The sequence below is a fragment of the Canis lupus genome, chromosome 36 (genome assembly GCF_048164855.1).
Source record: "Canis lupus baileyi chromosome 36, mCanLup2.hap1, whole genome shotgun sequence".
Taxonomy (NCBI): Eukaryota; Metazoa; Chordata; class Mammalia; order Carnivora; family Canidae; genus Canis; species Canis lupus.
In genome coordinates, this window is record NC_132873.1 from 14,211,138 (window position 1) to 14,228,889 (window position 17,752).

Sequence of the window (17,752 nt, forward strand, 5' to 3'; positions counted from 1 at the left end):
AAGAATCTAAAATATCATCAAGTTTTAAAATCAACATTAGAAACAGCAAACAATAGATTTAACAAAGCAAGAGAACACATTCAGCAATGTAGAAAACCACTGAAGACTCTCCCCAAATGGGGAGATAAAGAACAAAGACCCGTATGATGAAGAGAGACATGCCTTCATGGGTAACATGGAATTGAGAGTCATCGTGCAGATTTATTTCTCTCTCTGTAGAAAAGATTATGATAAATTGAACAGATCAATAAAAATGTTAAAGGAAAATCCCTGTACTAAAGGAAGATCTGAGCCTGTTAAATAATATTATACATTGGGCAAGTGGAACAAAAAAGAACAAAACCAGGTGGAAACTTCTGGTGAGATTTTAAATTTTGCTTTAAAAGATGTAGAAATAATTCTAAAAGAAAACTATTTAGAGAGTCATGGTATCTCTCCTGTGAACTCCTTGTAAAATTTTGCTTAACGTTAGTCTCTTTCAGGCAAAGTACAGATAAAACAAATAAAAAACCGAGAAGGTGAATAAAATGACCACTTCTCAAGCATTAAAACCAGTCACACAGAGAATAAATTTTATGCAAATATGGTTTTTAAATAATGCAAATATAAACATTAGATTCTTTCTCAATTAAAAATTTAAAGATGTATTCAAAATGAACCACAGATGAATTGAAACAACTCAAAATTTCAGACTTGAAACCTCTGGCCCCTTAGGCTAGCTCTGAGACTTTGTTCCTAGAGTCCTCTTTGCCTGGATCATTCTCCTACTCCCTTCCTTCTCAGGTTAGCGCATTCCCAGGTTTCATGCTGAATGTCAGCTTTTCTCAGAAGCTCTTCCAGCTCCACCCAGCACTTGTCATGTTTCAGTTTTTGCCTCACCCACTCTGCTTAAACTTCAGGGTTGGTGTCTGTCTCCAAACCGTATCCGGCCGTTACCTCACACAGCACCCACAATGTTCTTGGTGTTTAATCAAGATTTGTTAAATGAGTAAATGAATAATTGATTGAATGAGAGATGCCCTCTCTAAACCCTCTAGAAGAATTTTTAAAAATTATCCTCAAATCAACATTAAGTGTTGCAAGGTGAATAACAAATCGTTATATTTGCAGATACTTATTTTCAGAACAAAAATTAATGTTTTCTAATGACTCTATTCTCTTAAGCATAGTTTTAACACATAGGAACAAAACACAGACAACAACAGTGCAATAACTTTACATTTCATGATTTCAAAGTCAAGTGGTTCCTCTTAAGTTTATACTGAATTCTATGATTATATCTAAAATTCAATTTTCTTGATAGGACTTCTTCAAATTAGAACCTATAAATGCTTATCCTTTACAAACTCCTTCCTATATTGCTTAGAAATTCTATTCACATTTTATCAGATTTTACTCCCAGATACACAAAATTCCAATTAATAGGATTTCTGCTATTCTAATATCCAAAGCCAGAAATAAGTGAGGGATCTAAACTTATACTTAAAATTTTTGGTGAGGCGCCTGGGCAGCTCAGTTAGGTAAGCATCCAACTCCTGATTTCAGCTTGGATCATGATATTAGGATCAGGAGATGGAGCCCTGTATCGGGCTCCTTTCTCAGCAGGGCATCTGCTTGAGTTTCTCCCTCTGCCTCTCCCCTCCATCCTCTCACTTGCTCTTGCTCGCTCTCTCATACTTTCTCTTGCTGTCTCTCTATAGTATTTAAGATCTTTTTAAAAAAATTTAAATAAATAAAATTATTGATAAATAATTTTTGATAGCATATATGGAGCATATCTATTTATATAAACCATACTACATAAAAGTTTGAAAAACAAATATTTTATCCAGAGTTAATATATTAAAAAAAACTATAAATATTGCCTTAAAAATGGAAAGATCTTTTTTCCCATAAATTCAAACAATCTTGACATGTTTTGGAGTGCAAATGAAAAGAACATGGCCAAAAAAATGTGGTTGTAGTCTTATTTTGTCACACTAGCTGTGTGACCTTTATGTGTGGGCTTTAGCTTCTGTCTCTAGAAATGAAAAGGTTGCATGGAATGGACTCAGGGGTTCTGTAATCATACAGAACTTTGCTTTGTGCTCTAATTTCACCTCTTCCCTCTTACCAGTTCCCCAAGGCATTTACTTTGTATACTGGTTTTATTTTTTCAACAAGTATTTATGAGTGGCCACTATGTGCCAGAAAGCTTGCTAGGCACTAGAAATCTAGAAGGTTAGGGAAAATATGGCTGTAGTTCACATAAACCTTATAGCTTAGTGCACAAGATGGACATTCAACAATAAGTTTTTTACATTGTGATGATCTTGAGAAGGAAAAACTTCACCTTGCTCTGTGGGTTATAATAGGTGAGCTAATTTAGACTGGATGCATCAAGGAGACCACAATGAAGAAGTGGCATTTAAAGTGAGGAACAGGAATCTAAAAAAAGGAAGGGGTGGCCCCTGGGTGGCTCAGTGAGTTGAGCATCCACCTTTGGCTCAGGTCATGATACAGGAGTCCTGGGATCAAGCCCCACATCGGGCTCCTTGCTCAGCTGGAAGTCTGTATCTCCCTCTCCCTCTGCCCTTCCCCCCTGCTCCTTCTCTCTTTCTCTCCCTCTCTCAAGTAAATAAAATCTAAAAAATAATATAATTTAAAAATACAGCAAGGAATAGAAGGAAGCACATCCCAAGCTTCCAGGGCTACAGCACCAAATAGGGAATAGCCCTGAGGAGGCAGCGGTGGACAGATTCAAGGAACTGAAAGGAAAACAACGTGGCTGAGGTATTGCAAGTAAAGGATGCAGGCACGAGTGACAGGGTCTTCTCTAGACTATTTTGGGACACTGGATTTTACTGTAAGTGCAGGAAGCTCACTGGGTAGGGATACTGAACCTGAAGTTAGAATCCCACTCCACCTCTCACTAGCTGTGTGACCTTGGGCAGTTTCCTCATTTAGAAGATTAGATAAATCTGTGTAAATAAAGTACCCAGAACAGTACCCATACAATGCAGTGTCCATTGTTATTATTTGCATCGTCCTTCCTGGCTTCAGGACACTGAACAGCTAGCTGAGAGGAAGGAGCACCTCATTCAAAACAGTAGGATGGAGTTCGGGCACATCTCTTCCCTTACAGACTGATTCTACAGTAAAATGAGGGGATTTTAAACAAAACTGTAATAACTGAATTGCAATACTAAAACAGTAACTCAATGAACAAAAAGGTGCTCTTGAATCTTCTCTGAATGTTTTTAAGGATTTTATTTACTTATTTATTTGAGAGAGAGAGAGAGAGAAAGAGGCTCATGGGTGGAGGAGGAGAGGAAGAGAGAGAGAATCTCAAGCATACTCCCTGCAGGGCTCGATCTCACGACCTTGAGATCATGACTAGGATATTATTAGATTAAATGGATGCTGTGATTTTGGAAAAACATTTAAGAATTCTTGCTTTGGAGCTGTCATCATTTAGTTCAGGAAGACGAAAATGGCTTCCATCTAAGTTTTCTTCAAAATGCTTATGCGCTGAGTATACCATCATTTCTAGCTCTATTTCTCCAACAGGGAATCTTCTAGAACCTCTATAACCACCTAACTTTACTGCTGTTCTTTGCAATTTAGAAACCTCAGCATATAGACTTCTCATCCATGTTGACAATGTGAATAGGATCTGCAAACAAAAAAACGAAGCTTTGGATAAAAAATCAACTGTTTCAATGGAAGACATCCTATAATTTACTTTTGTCTCCTGTCCTTTGCTTCAATTCTTAATTTTTAAAAGGATCTCTTGGAGTTTTAACACATACTTTCTTTTCATCAAATGAAAACTCAATGTTTTTAAATTTGCCTATATTTTCATATAATATTTAATTATCTCTTATTTCACAATTTCAGTACAATGTACCCAGGCACACAAAAAAAGTAGTAAGACCTGAGTCATCCCCTTAAAAAGAGGATAGTAAGTGATGGACAAGCAAACATAGTGGAGGATGAACAAGGAGGAAAGAAACTGAAAGGCTGGGCAACACAGATGATGATACAGTATCAGTGGATAAAAGGGAAATCAGGGTAGTAAACACCAGATGCTACTTTATAAAATTAATTTCTGTCTTTTTAGTTCACTGATGTTCCCCAGGGATATAGTTTATCACCTGATGGTTTGATGGGGTGGTTTATCACTAGACTAAGATAGCAGCACTTCATTAAAATTAAAATGATAAGAGTTCACAAATTTAAGTTATTCATTCATTTATCCACAGTACATTTCCAGCTTCTCATAGGACATAAAAATGAGGTCTAATTTGCTAACAGGCTGTTTTAGCAAGGATACAAACTAGCCTCTCTGGAAGTGTTCCATATTTTATTTCCCCCTATAAACATTTATGCAATGGGCTTCTGAAATGAAGAATCCCTTTCATGCTTCTCTATTTCTCTTTCCGCATTTTTCCTATGAGATAAATAAGCTTTTCTCCGATTCTGGATTGATCTTACAAAATCTCAGTCCCATTAATATAGCCGTCCCTCTGTACCCAGCATGGCAACATAATGACAAACCTGGGGATGCATTAGGAGACAGAAAACAAACTGAGGAAAGCAAGAAACTGGAGAACAAAGACAAAGTTAAAAATTAGGCTGCCACATTACTTTCAAGTGATTTAACAGTTAATATGGGAACATAAGTCCTCTTTTTAAGATGTTTATAATCTTGAATTATTACAAGTATAATTTCTTCATCAAACCATGGAGAAGCTAATGAGATAAAATCTTCAAGGGAAGTCAAGAGTAAACATTTTAAAGAGTTGTGTTAGACACAAAGAAGCATAACTTTGTTTTCTTTCACAACACAGATGTTATATGCAGGTGAAATACTACAGGCAGAAAAGATCCACACAATACGCACTGCTTACTTCAGTCTTTTTCCTGTGACCTATTAGACAGGATTCTGTGGGATATGTCTCCATATGGCATTAACTTAACTCCTCAGGGACGTTTGCCAAGTAAGAGCTTTTGTCAATCCTTTATAATGAATCATACTATCATTTTTCTCTTTCTCAGTAATTCCTCTGTTCTCTGGCTATTTGTCTTCTCCTCCTGACCTGCTACCAAGTAATCAGAAAGTTAAAGTGGAGCTCTAACATAATGGACGTAAAGGGGGAAAGGTTTTAAAGACCTTCCAATTGCCTGAACATGTAAATGTTCACAGATATTTTGAAGACCTGAATTGAACCCATGTGCTTGCTGATTAAAGGGAAGGATGTCCTTTCTGCATGGATCTCAGTGCCAGCCACAAAAATGGATATGATCCCCAGCCCAGACTCTCCCAACAGCTATTGCTGTAATGTGAGTCTCCTAAACCTTTGCAGAACAAAGTGAGAGACACACTGTCTCTCCATTTTAGCAGCAGTTTAATATGCATCCTCTTTCTTTCTTTCCATGACACAGGATTTTAACACTTACCCCGATAGCTGCTAAGATTGGGGCTTGGTAAATCCACTTGATGTTTCCAGCACTAAGTTCCCAGCATCTGAGACATGATAAAGAACTTTCATGAATAAATTGGCAAAGCAAATAGGCAGTGAGAATTAAGTAGCATTTTAAGTTTTACTGAACATTCCAGTCCCAAGCTTTTTATTAAAAATAAGTAGACAGGGATCCCTGGGTGGCGCAGCGGTTTAGCGCCTGCCTTTGGCCCACGGCGCGATCCTGGAGACCCGGGATCGAATCCCACGTCGGGCTCCCTGCATGGAGCCTGCTTCTCCCTCTGCCTGTGTCTCTGCCTCTCTCTCTCTCTCTCTGTGTGTGTGTGAGTGTGTGACTATCATAAATAAATAAAATTTAAAAAAAAGACTTATTAAAAAATAAGTCTTAAAAATAAAAATAAAAATAAGTAGACAAAAAGAAATCTCAGAAAACGCCCAAACCAGTTTAAAAAAAAAATGTGTAATGGGTCCTAGTTTCCATACTATTAGTGGTAGAGAAATATAAATATTGTTTATTTTTTATAGCAACAAGATTCAAAACCACATTTCCAGAACCACAAAAAAAAAAAATGTTACCTTTTAAATGTGGTGTACCTGGGGGCACTTGAGTGGCTCAGTCATTTGAGCATCCGACTCTGACTCTTGTTTTGGCTCAGGTCATGATCTTAGGGTTACGGATAGATCCCTATGACAGGCTCCATGCTCAATGTGGGGTGCCTGCTTCTCTACTCCCTCCTCCTTTGCCCTCCCCTCCTTACTCATTCTCTTTCTCTCTGAAATAATCATAAATAAATAAACAAATAAATGTGGTGCACCTGATACTTCATTTTTCTTATCACTGGAATGATAAAGTTCTCTCACTTTCAGAAGTTCTAGTAATTCTGTGTTATTACACATTGTAGAATACTGACAATAATGCATAATTCAAAATGAATGGGTCAAAATTGCTACAGGATTTGAAGATGCAACCTGATGTCTCTGGGGCTCATTTTATTCATCTTTCAAATCAGCGGATTGAACCAAAAAAATGCCTTAGGATTTATTTTCTCTAAAATTCCAAATCTGTTACACGGTTCTACATCTCATGGTAAAATTATTTAGCATTATCTAGTACCTCTTTGCTTACTCAACCCACCACTTCCAAGAAATCAATTAGCAGACATATGTTTTCTTGGACATTTCCAGTATCATTGTATATACACAGCAATGATGATAATGTTAATAACATTAACCCTAAACTGTTAACGTAACATTTGTATAGAAGTTGGAGTTTACAAAGCCGTTTCATAAATGGGATTTAATCGATTTTCAAATCTACCCCCTGTAAACTCAATCTTACTCGTAGCCAGGAATACTCTCATTTTACAAATGGGAAGGCTGAGACACCAAAACTGCCAATTAACGAATGGATGAGAATATACATTTCCTAGTAACTCACAACTTGCATGGAGTCAAACATTCTCTTTGCTAAACAGACACTCAACAAATGGAGGAAAGTGGCTAAATAGATCCCTAAGAACTGATCCGCAAGCATTGGAGAGTTCTCTATTATAAAACAGAGAATTTCACTCCTGCCCATTTGTAATTCAATTGGTTTTTTTAATCTGACAGTTACACATGCACATCAAGAGAAATAAGATAGTATATAAGAAAGGGATAATTATAGAATCTACATACAAAATGCAGTAATTTGAGAGAGATTTTACATGCGGGAGTGGCGCATCTGAAACATCCTGAAATGGTAGAGTACTTGTAGTTATAGTTTCCCTTTCTGAACACCACGAAATGCAGATATAATTTTATCATGTGAATGAGAAACACATGTGCTAGTAACGTTGTACACTTCCATGCAGTACAAATGCACGAGCTTGAACTCGTATCTCAGCAAAAAAAATATGAACTATTGAAAAGTCCATGATAGGCAATGGACTATTTCTGATTAAGGGAATAGGAAGCACTACAACAGGTAGAAGGACAAAGGGTAGATATAATGAAAATTGTCCTGTGTACAACGGGCATTGCCCATGGTGCACTCCTCATTATCAGGGGTATCTAAACAACTGAAGAGTGAGCAGCTGTCGGGGTATCGTAAAAGAATCCCTCTACAACATTCCTCCTCCACAGAAAACAAATACTACTGATCTTCATAGAAACCTCTAGTCTGCTCATAGTATTTATTGAGTGACTCTGGAGCCCCATCATCTAGACAAATTCCTTCTCTACCACTCATGGCTACACAATGCCAGGTACAACTTTTCTGGCCTCAGTCTCATAGGGCTGAAATGAAGTCCAATTAAATTACTATTTGCAGAACCCTTAGAAAGTGCCTGGAATGTATCATTCAAAATTGCTGGCTTCATCTTTATTATTATTTTTCTCCAATCTTTCCCCCACGTACTGGAAATGATCTTTACAAAATGCAAATTTATTGTCATTATCACTGAAAAAAAAAACCAACTATCCTAGTATGATCTATAAAGGTCTGGAAGATTCTGGCCCCCATTTCTTCTCCAGCCTCATTTTTAAGCTCTAACTTTAGCAGAATCAAGGCTCCACCAACTTGAGAGGATAAATATCATTAGCTAGGATTAATGAAAGGATAAATCTTGCTTTCTAATGGAATAACAATAAATAAAAACATTATTTTTGATCAGACATTATGTGGGAAAGGCTGATGTGGCTCCAACGGAGAGAAGAGATCTGAATATTGCCCATCCCAGGACTCAGGTGGTGTGGCCCTTCCACATGCTGGCATCATTCCTGTGTATTAACTTACCCATCTCTTTCCCCTTGCTTCTCACAATACATTTAAAATGATATTATAAAGTAAAGAGGTCCAGCTTCCTGATCAGGTCCATGAGTCTTTCTGTCCTCTGAGATGTATCAAAGGCTACAATCACATCAAGGTAATTTCCTACATGACATCCCTAAAGGGACATGTGATCAATAATAGCAGCAAGTGTAAATTCCAGGCAGGAAGACTGAGTCTTGAGAAAATCTGTGGCTCTCTCTTTACTTCTCCTTTTTTCACTCACCTTGCATCAGCCAGAGTTGCTCGTGCCACAGCCCAGGCCACAACAAATACTGCTGGGAACCCTGCAATCAAAAAGGGAATCAGAGGCCATATTTAATATTAAGGGAATTTTTAATCTCATACTCAGCACACATAAGAATATACTATTAAAATTTGAAAGAGAGAAAGACATGGTAAATGTTGATATATCAACAAGAAATTCCATTTAGTCTTCATCTTGTCCACTTAAGTGAACAAGGTACCTTGCCGTCATTTGTTCCTGAAAGTCTAAAGATTGAAGGTTGGCCCAATTTTCCCTTAAGGGATATAGGATCAAGCTTTATGGGGAAGGAATAGAAGTTGTTGGGGCCAGAAGCAGGCAGTGATTGGAGCACTGGACTTTGACTCCTGCCACCCTGACAGCTACATGCTCTCAAGGAGGAGTGAAGCAACATGACAGATGTCATGAGGAGCAGCGGGGAGGCTGTTTTAAAAAATTCAAACTTAGCCATTCTAAAAGTGCAAGCCATAAAGAAGCTATACTGAGAAGTTATAAAATTGGGAAGCTTGGATCAGTTTAGCCTCTTCTTTCTTTCGGCTTCATATCGGCTCAACTTAAGCATTTGCATGCATTTAGACCATAGCAAAGGGTGGCCACTACGTGAATCTGATTATTTGAGCATGAGATATGTATCTCTCATAAGTGTTAAACACCTCATGAGCTTGCAATGTCAAATCTATTACAGTGACTTTCCACAAGTCTGAAAAGGCTGCCCATGGTAAAGGCTGACTGTCCAGTTTATGTTATAGTTAATTAGACTCTTGACATCACATACAAAAATTCACAAACCATAACTTTTATGGAACACGACAAAACAGGACCAAAGGATTTAATGGACAACTTCTTATTCTGTGGAATTTATGAAAGTGGTTTTAAAAAAGGAAAGAAGAAAGAAAAAAAAAAAAAAAGGAAAGAGAGAGCATAATGGAAACACTGCAGAAGTTAAGAAGCACCTATAAAGGGACAGGAAAAGTTTTAATCTAACTTAGATTATTGAACACAATATTAAACTCTTCACTTTTAAAAACACATTTGTCATTTTTCAAATACTCTTATTTTAGCAAAAAAAGTGGAAAAGAATAGGTTCAGATTAAGGAAAATGCCATTAAAAGTGAAAATAAGATGATTCACTGCAATAGAAAATGTTCTGGCCTCCTCAGTGATCACTTAATTGAATTTAGCCTCAGCCTGCCTGTGTGGCTATTTAATTTTATGATTCCACATTCAAATCTTATTTATTGTTTGTATAGAACATCTAAATTTCAAACATAATAAATAAATATGCTCAAATTCTATGTTCCAAGAAATTGGTGGTTTTTTTTTTTTTTCAAAGTAAATCTACTCAATTCTGGTTATTTCTTAGGTTTACTTCACATATTTTATCTATCTTTCTATTATCTCTATATCTCCTCACCTACTTATCCAACCATCCATCTATCCCGTAACTATTTATTAAGTGTGTGTCAAGTTTCAGAAGATAAAACAATAAAAAGATCAACAATATCCCTTTTTTTCTTAAGCATATTCTGGAAGGAGATACAAAATTAATAACATAACTTTGGTTATCAATCAGCACTATGAAGAAAAAAAACAAGAATGATGCTGTATAATGAAGTAGAGCTCCTTCTGACAGGGTGGTTCAAAAAGGCCTGATGCCTTTACTGATTTCCTGCCTTGGCTATCTTTAAAAAGCATCTGTCTTTGATCAGAATTTTCACATTTTCTCATTTCCAGGTCTTTATCTTTTGCTTCCTTTACAATCTCCTGATCAAGCAATTTCCTGAATAACGTTCTATACACATTGATCAATGGTGCTTGAGTTGGAATTCTGTTTTAGATGATAGAACAAATATCTTATATTAGACACCATGTCTTAATGAAATTACTTTTCTCGTCATCTTGGAATACTCTCGCTCACAAAACTAGCACAGACGCAACCATGGAAGAAAAAAAAATTGAAAAAAAAATTGAAAGCATTCTGGGATTGGAGGATTTTTGATCACCAAACTTAGTATCATATTATTACATAATTGAGAACACATAAATACAGGGGGAAATGTTTGAAATTTAGATGTTTATTTTAAATTTAAATGCTAATTTAAGTAAATTTAATGTAAATTTGAATGTTACTCAATATATGCATTTACCTTGAGAGCAGTTATATTCATAAAATATGAGTATAAATAAGTATCTCTGAGAGGGAGGCAGTCTCTAGCCTAAAAAGAAATAGATGTGGGTTCTTGTGTGGCTCCATTAAAATGAAGTTTTGGACTAATAGTAGTCAAAAGGTTTTCACAACTAAACCTTTTCTTCAAATAAAAACTTATGCAGCAACCAGCTGCATAAAACAGAGATGCTCTGAAGCCAAAGAGGGTTAATAGTATCTTCTCACCTTGGTCTATGTAGTTTCATCTTGTTTGGGATTTTTCAGAAGCTTCATAGAACCATACCACACCCTTACCCTCCTCCTGTGGTGCTACTGTACTATTGTAAAGTCACAGGTTGATCATAAAATGTAAAGTTGGGATGCCTGGGTGGGTCAGCGGTTAAGCATGTCTGCCTTCAACTCAGGGAGTGATCCTGGAGTTCTGGGATTGAGTTCCACATCTGGCTCCCTGCATGGAGCTGGCTCCTCCCTCTGCCTATGTCTCATGAATAAATAAATTTCTCATGAATAAATAAAAATCTTTTTTAAAATAAATAAATAAAGTGTAAAGTTAGTTCTAAAAAATAGAGACCCATCATGACATAGGATGCCTAGCTTTGCTACAGACATATAGTATCTTTCCAAACAGAAACCTTGATTCTCCTAGGAATCCATCCATGTTGACTGCTCAGAGATGTAGCTCTAGGCTATGCTTCCAGTTCCCTCACTACTCATCACAGAATGCTGGAATTCAAAACCCATCACCTATGTTTTATTCATTCTCCATATGATTTTGGCATAATTGTTCTCAACTCTCACGAGATTCTAAGCCAGTACTGAATGAGTACATCTCTCTTTCCAGAAAATTGCAAAGCCTTTGAAGTCTTCCATTGTCATAAAGAAGAGTGTCTATTCAAGAAAAGTTAGAAGAGCTACCTCCTCCTGAGATGGAATTGCTACAGGAAACAAAAGAAATATTTTAAAAATATATCTAACTTATAATCCAAAAATTAGAAGAATTATTAGAAGAATAGAGTAAGGTATTGTGGGAAAAGATCAGTCTGAAACAGAAGAGCTACAATAAAAAAGAAATATGTTTACTGAATTAAATATTGCCAGTGGGCAGAAAGTGTAAAAGATTGAATTGATGGAGGTAAAATGAAATCTTGAAACCAGCTGAACCCACTAAGATAAATCTACGTAATTGTTACGACTATAAATCTAAACATGACTATAATTTGTTTTCTTTAGAAGAGGTAATAATCTATATAATTTTAAATGGAGCATGGGTAGCCCGGGTGGCTCAGCGGTTTAGTGCCACCTTCACCCCAGGGCCTGATCCTGGAGACCCGGGATTGAGTCTCACGTCGGGCTCCCTGCATGGAGCCTTCTTCTCCCTCTGCCTGTGTCTATGCCTCTCTCTCTGTCTCTCATGAATAAATAAATAAAATCTTTTAAAAAAATAAAAAATAAGTGCTTAGGAGCAAAACCCCAAATTATATGTACAAAGTTTGGGGAAAATGATAAGCAGAGAGATTCAACTTTTGTATCTTTCATAAAGTAGGGTTAAAATTTTGATCGTTTTTAACTAATTGTTAAATGTAATTTTAACTTTAAGGCAACTTTCAGCATATGTAATAATGGCATTAAAAATCATAAGGGAAGGGAGAGATAGCTTTTCTAGATTTTTAAATTTTGCTTGAAGCCAATTGAAAATTATTAATTGTATGAAGGTATTATATTGACTATCATAAATTTTTTGGAGAATAGATCTTATGAACTAAATATTTTGAATATAATATATATGATCAGAACAGCAAAACACAAAATAAAATAACCTATAGGGTCAGACTACATGCTAATTGTGTGCAGAGAATTTAACACATCTGTATTTCAATTATATTTACTGCCAACTGGATAGTCAAAAAATATTTGCTGAATTGAGATCACCTGATACAGAGATAATAAATCTCCTGATTATCTTCAGAGAATACAGAATATGAAAATATTCTACAGGAAAGCTTGGCAGTGGAGATACAACTACATGGTATAATCAGGATACGTGATCTTATATGATAATATGTACATTCTGGCATCTTATCTGACAGCTAGAATTAAGAATGATTGCTAAAATAGAAGCAAATTACCACATTAAGTAAGGATAAAGAAATAAGACTGACACCTTTTAAACACAAAATCAAATACATAGAAAAAATAATATATACTTGAAAGAAGAAAATGGAACCAAGAATAAAGTGCCTTATTTATGAGAAAATTGAAGCAAGAATAGGGAAAATTTAGAATGTGATTGGTTGAAAGACAAATAATATAGTCATCATTGGAATTTGCCTTTACTCCTCTATACATCTTGTTTTGTGATGAAGATGTGTAAAAACAGTTATTTTAAACATTTGCCTTCAATTTACTAAAGGTCAGATATGGCAGCATCTGCTCCTCTTTAGATTGTAATTTCCTTCCCTTCCAATTTATTCTTAAGAATAAGCAAGGGCAGCCCAGGTGGCTCAGCGGTTTAGCACCGCCGTCAGCCCAGGACATGATCCTGGAGTCCCAGGATTGAGTCCCACGTTGGGCTCCCTGCATGGAGCCTGCTTCTCCCTCTGCCTGTGTCTCTGCCTGTGTGTGTGTGTGTGTGTGTGTGTGTGTGTCTCATGAATAAATAAAATCTTTAAAAAAAAAGAATCAGCAAAATCAATGTAAGTAATATAGCCCCACATGTCACTATAATGTGAGTAGTAAAGTTCTGACTATTTATTTAGCTGAAGAGAGCTTAAAGTTATCATGGTTGGGTCCAATAAGTAACAAAGGAATCCAAGCACTCCTCTCTAGTGAAGCCAATAAATGACATCATTGGAAGGAAGTATGAAATTGGATTCACTACAAATTACTCTAGTAGAAGATCCTGCAAAGCAGCTATAATGGTTTTGATCATTATTTTTCTTATAGGAATTTAGAAAAATGAGTCAGAAAGCAAAATGATATTCTAAAATCAGACTGTCAGTGATAAGGGGAAGATAGTCTATTAATCAAATAGACTTAGGTATTTACTTCATTAAATAGAGCTACATTTAAGTAATGGACAGATATTCTTTCTTCTTAAGACTTTATTTATTTGAGAGAAAGAGCATGGGCATGCAAACACATGAGTGGGGGGAAGGGGCAGAGGCAGAGAATCTCAAGCAGACTCTGGGCTGAGCTTGGAGCCTGATGCAGGGCTGAGGCAGGACTGTACTTGGGGCTTAATCTCACCATCCTGAGATCATGACCTGAGCTGAAACCAAGAGTTAGGTGCTTAACAGCCTGAGTTACCCAGGCACCCCAGTAGCAGGGAGATATTCTTTAAAGAATATGACTATAATTATATATGCCCTAAACTAGAGCATTTTTAAAGTGGAGTAGCAAAGAGAGAGAGTCAGAAGGTAGACTAAGTGGGGAACTGTAATTCTATAAAGATTGGTTATTGGTGTTTTAGGTTGTGGTTAATTGTATGTGATATATCACATGTAAAATGCTTTCAAAGCAAGCTTCTGTGTAAAGCCTAGTTGCTCTTCTGTTTGTTCTTAAACCATTTGATGAAAAGAAGACTTCAAGTAATAATGTTTATCTACTGTAGTCATCATTCCAATGCCAAAGTTCTTGTGGGCAAATCAATGAATTTGTTATAGAAAGGTAAGAAATTCATACTCATATAGAAGCTCACTATGATGCAGGAAAACACATGAGGATTCGAACCTGACAGCCAAGAAAGAATTCTTGAGACATCTTTGGTGCAAAAAGGTGATTTTATTAAAGCACGAAGACAGGACTCATGGGCAGAAAGAGCTGTACCGGGGTCATGAGGAGTAGCCTATTATATATTTCAAGTTGGGAAGGGGTAAGTCCCTAAGGAACTTTGGAAGCAAGGTTTCCAGGACCTTGAGGGGGGCTACCTATTGTTGGGAAATGGTCATTTATAACTAATAAAACCTGAGTCATGAGACCCTTCAGATGTATATCAGTGAGTCATTTGCTTGGGGGACAAGATCACCAAAATATATTTCTGGCACAGAGATAAAGGAAATTTCCAAAGGAATTTTTATGTTAAAATATATTTACAGGATCTTGGGGGTTTGACTAAGACTACCTGTTGCTCTTAGCAAAGTATTAACATTGAGTCAGTTGAGTCCCTAGAGGAAATGTCACTCTGCCTGTTTCAAGGACTTGTCAGTGGGCTGCAGGCAGTAAGGAAATTTAACAATTTTTCTTCTGCCTTTGTTTCTTACATCAACTGGACTATATTTTATTGTTTTTCATAGAACTAAGGTTTGAAAACTAGTTTCTTGCATTTAAGTGAGACAAACTCCTGAATTTAAAGAGGAACAGACTGAGTGATCAGAGATGTAGAGAACAAAGGCAAAAGGAAATGTAAATAAAATTAAACTTCTTTATAACTTGCAGCCCATTGACAAATACTTGAGGCAGACAGAGTATGACTTTCATCCAGAAACTACCAACTGTCTTAATGTTAATGCCTTGCTAGAGGTAAAAACAACCCTAGCTCGACAACAGCTTGGCCTCCAGGATCCTGTTAAGTTTTCTTTAGCATCTGAAAATCCTTTTGGAAACTTTTTTGTCTTTACCTCCCCCAACTGCAAAGTATATAATCAATTGCTTCTCATGATCTCAGGACAGCTCTTTTTGCCTAAGGGTCCTGTCCCCATGCTTTCATAAAAGCACCTTTTTGCACCAAAAAAAAATGTGTCAAGAATTATTTATTCACCATTTGCTCATGAACCCCACTTCAAATCACATCAGTAGAGACCAACTAAGAGTTACTGGAGGAGCTGGCTATCAACCCAATAAATACACAGAGGAAAAATGAATTCATTATGTGTGACCAGTGGTGTAGAGACCCAAAATACAAAATGTATCTCAGACAAATGTCTACATTCATTGTTGAATTTTCTACCAACACCTTTACCGACTTCTAGTAATTATGTGGGTACACAGATATCATTTTGATTTGAAGGCAAACTACCACAAACTATTCAGGAAATTTCCAAAGTACCCTAAAAAATAAAATGTCTTTTTTTTTTTATTTTTAGTAGCTGCTAGTCAAAGGGAGAGCTTTAAAACAGACAAGCTGCCTTCAGAAATAAAACTTGAGTCACAATAATCATTTCATAATAAATGAAATATTATAGGAAATAGACCCTCTGTCTTCTTAAAGGTTACTTAGTAACTAGCAGGAAATTCAATATTCCCTCTTTCACATTTTCTAATGTTAAAAAAACTATATTGGGACGCTTGGGTGGCTCAGTGGTTGGGTGCCTGCCTTTGGCTCAGGTCGTGATCCTGGGATCCAGGATCGAATGCCCATCAGGCTCCCTGCGAGGAGCCTACTTCTCCCTCTGCCTATGTCTCTGCCTCTCTGTCTGTGTCTCTCATGGATAAATAAATAAATCTTAAAAAAAAAAAAACACACAATATTAAAGCCAAACAAGCAGAGCCAAACAAGCAAAATAAGAAATACTCTTATTTTGGAGGAAGGGGAAAAAAAAAAACCTTCAAATTTAATCTTGAGCCACTCAGTTAATTTTTTCCTATGCTGAGCACCTATAATGTGGATATTAAAAAAACAATGGAGATCTGCAATTGTTAATCATGAGGCTTCTTAAATGTAACTACAGATGAATTTCAACTTCTTTTAAATTTGAACAAACAAGCAACATCCTTTTCCCCGTGTCATGTTGACTTAGTGCTTAGTCCAGTCTAGTGCTGACAAGGCATTTTTGGAATGTGAGCTGAATACCCTTTTTCCAAAAATTACTTATGCAGAAAGTAATTTGGATCATTCTCTTCCCAAAGACATGGAAATCTACATAATTATTTGGGAATTTGTATCATTAAATGCAGCCAAGATAGTCTTATAAATTCCTTTCTGGTGTTCTCATCATACAACCTAAAAATACAAATCAACTATTCATCACTATAGCTTAGAAATTTAAAAATCAAAATATGTAGGATGAAATTATTGCTAAGTCAGGACATTGACATCAGTTACACTAAGCACAGCAATTCTCAGTGTGTATGGTTAACAATGTGTTCTTATATTTCCACCAGAAAATTCTCTCAAGAATCTGACCTAAGAACACTAACCATAAGTTAAACATGAAAATTTTATACCACTGGGAGGATTTTAAACTTGATCTTAATAACTTTCCCCAGTGGTAGGAAAAGATTTCAGGAAAATGCTGCCAGTATGCTAATGACAGGTCATGTAGGAAAATGTTGGGTTCAAAACAGTTAGGAAAGAATTCTTGAGATGTCTTCGGTGCCAAAAGGGGGCTTTATTAAAACACGAGGACAGGACCTATGGGTAGAAGGAGCTGCACTGGGGTTGTGATGGGTGTCTGATTCTATACTTCCAAGTTGGGGGGTGGTTAGGGACAACACAAGCCTCCAAGGAATTTTGGAAAGAAGGTTTCCAGGACCCTGCGGGAGCTAGCTATTATTAAATAACAATCATTTATTACTGTTTGGTAAAAACTCAGTCTTGAGATCGTTCAGATGTATGGCAGTGGGCCATATGCTTGGAGGATGATTGCTAACATAGATCTTGTGGGGTAGAGAGAAAGGAAGTTAACATGTAAAAGAAGATTTACAGGATCCTGGAGGTCAGCATAATGTTAAGATTGCCTTTTGCCCCTAGCAAAGCATTAACATGGAGGCAGCTGAGTTCCTAAAGGAAATGTCACTCTGCCTGTTCCAATGACTTGTCAATGAGCTGTAAGTAGTACGGAAATTTAATTTTTTCTTTTGCCTTTGTTTGCCATATCAGTAGCTTAACAGAAATCATAATCCAGTTTAAAAAGAAAGGAGACATAAATACCTTACCCCAGCCTATCAAGGTGAAGCCCCATAAGTATTTGGTGTCCGAAAAGAATGCCACAAAGATTAGACTATGCAAGTAGAGACCTTCCACCAAGATCCAATAGTAATTTGTAGCCAAGAAGTAAATGAACATCACAACAGCAATCTTGCACCCAATCTGTTACAAATAAATCAGA

At 36.5% G+C, this 17,752-nt stretch overlaps 1 protein-coding gene across 3 annotated transcripts in view; it reads right to left on the reverse strand.

Annotated features, from left to right (window-relative positions):
- The window catches only part of PTH2R (parathyroid hormone 2 receptor), a 145,719-nt gene that overhangs the window by 82,577 nt on the left and 45,390 nt on the right, over positions 1–17,752 (reverse strand). For all 3 annotated transcript variants that reach the window (XM_072812601.1, XM_072812600.1, XM_072812599.1), the window contains exons 7-9: positions 17,580–17,733; positions 8,501–8,561; positions 5,443–5,509 (exon numbers count right to left, since the gene is read on the reverse strand). In XM_072812601.1, the coding sequence (XP_072668702.1) occupies positions 5,443–5,509; positions 8,501–8,561; positions 17,580–17,733 (282 nt within the window). The remainder of the gene's footprint in view (positions 1–5,442; positions 5,510–8,500; positions 8,562–17,579; positions 17,734–17,752) is intronic.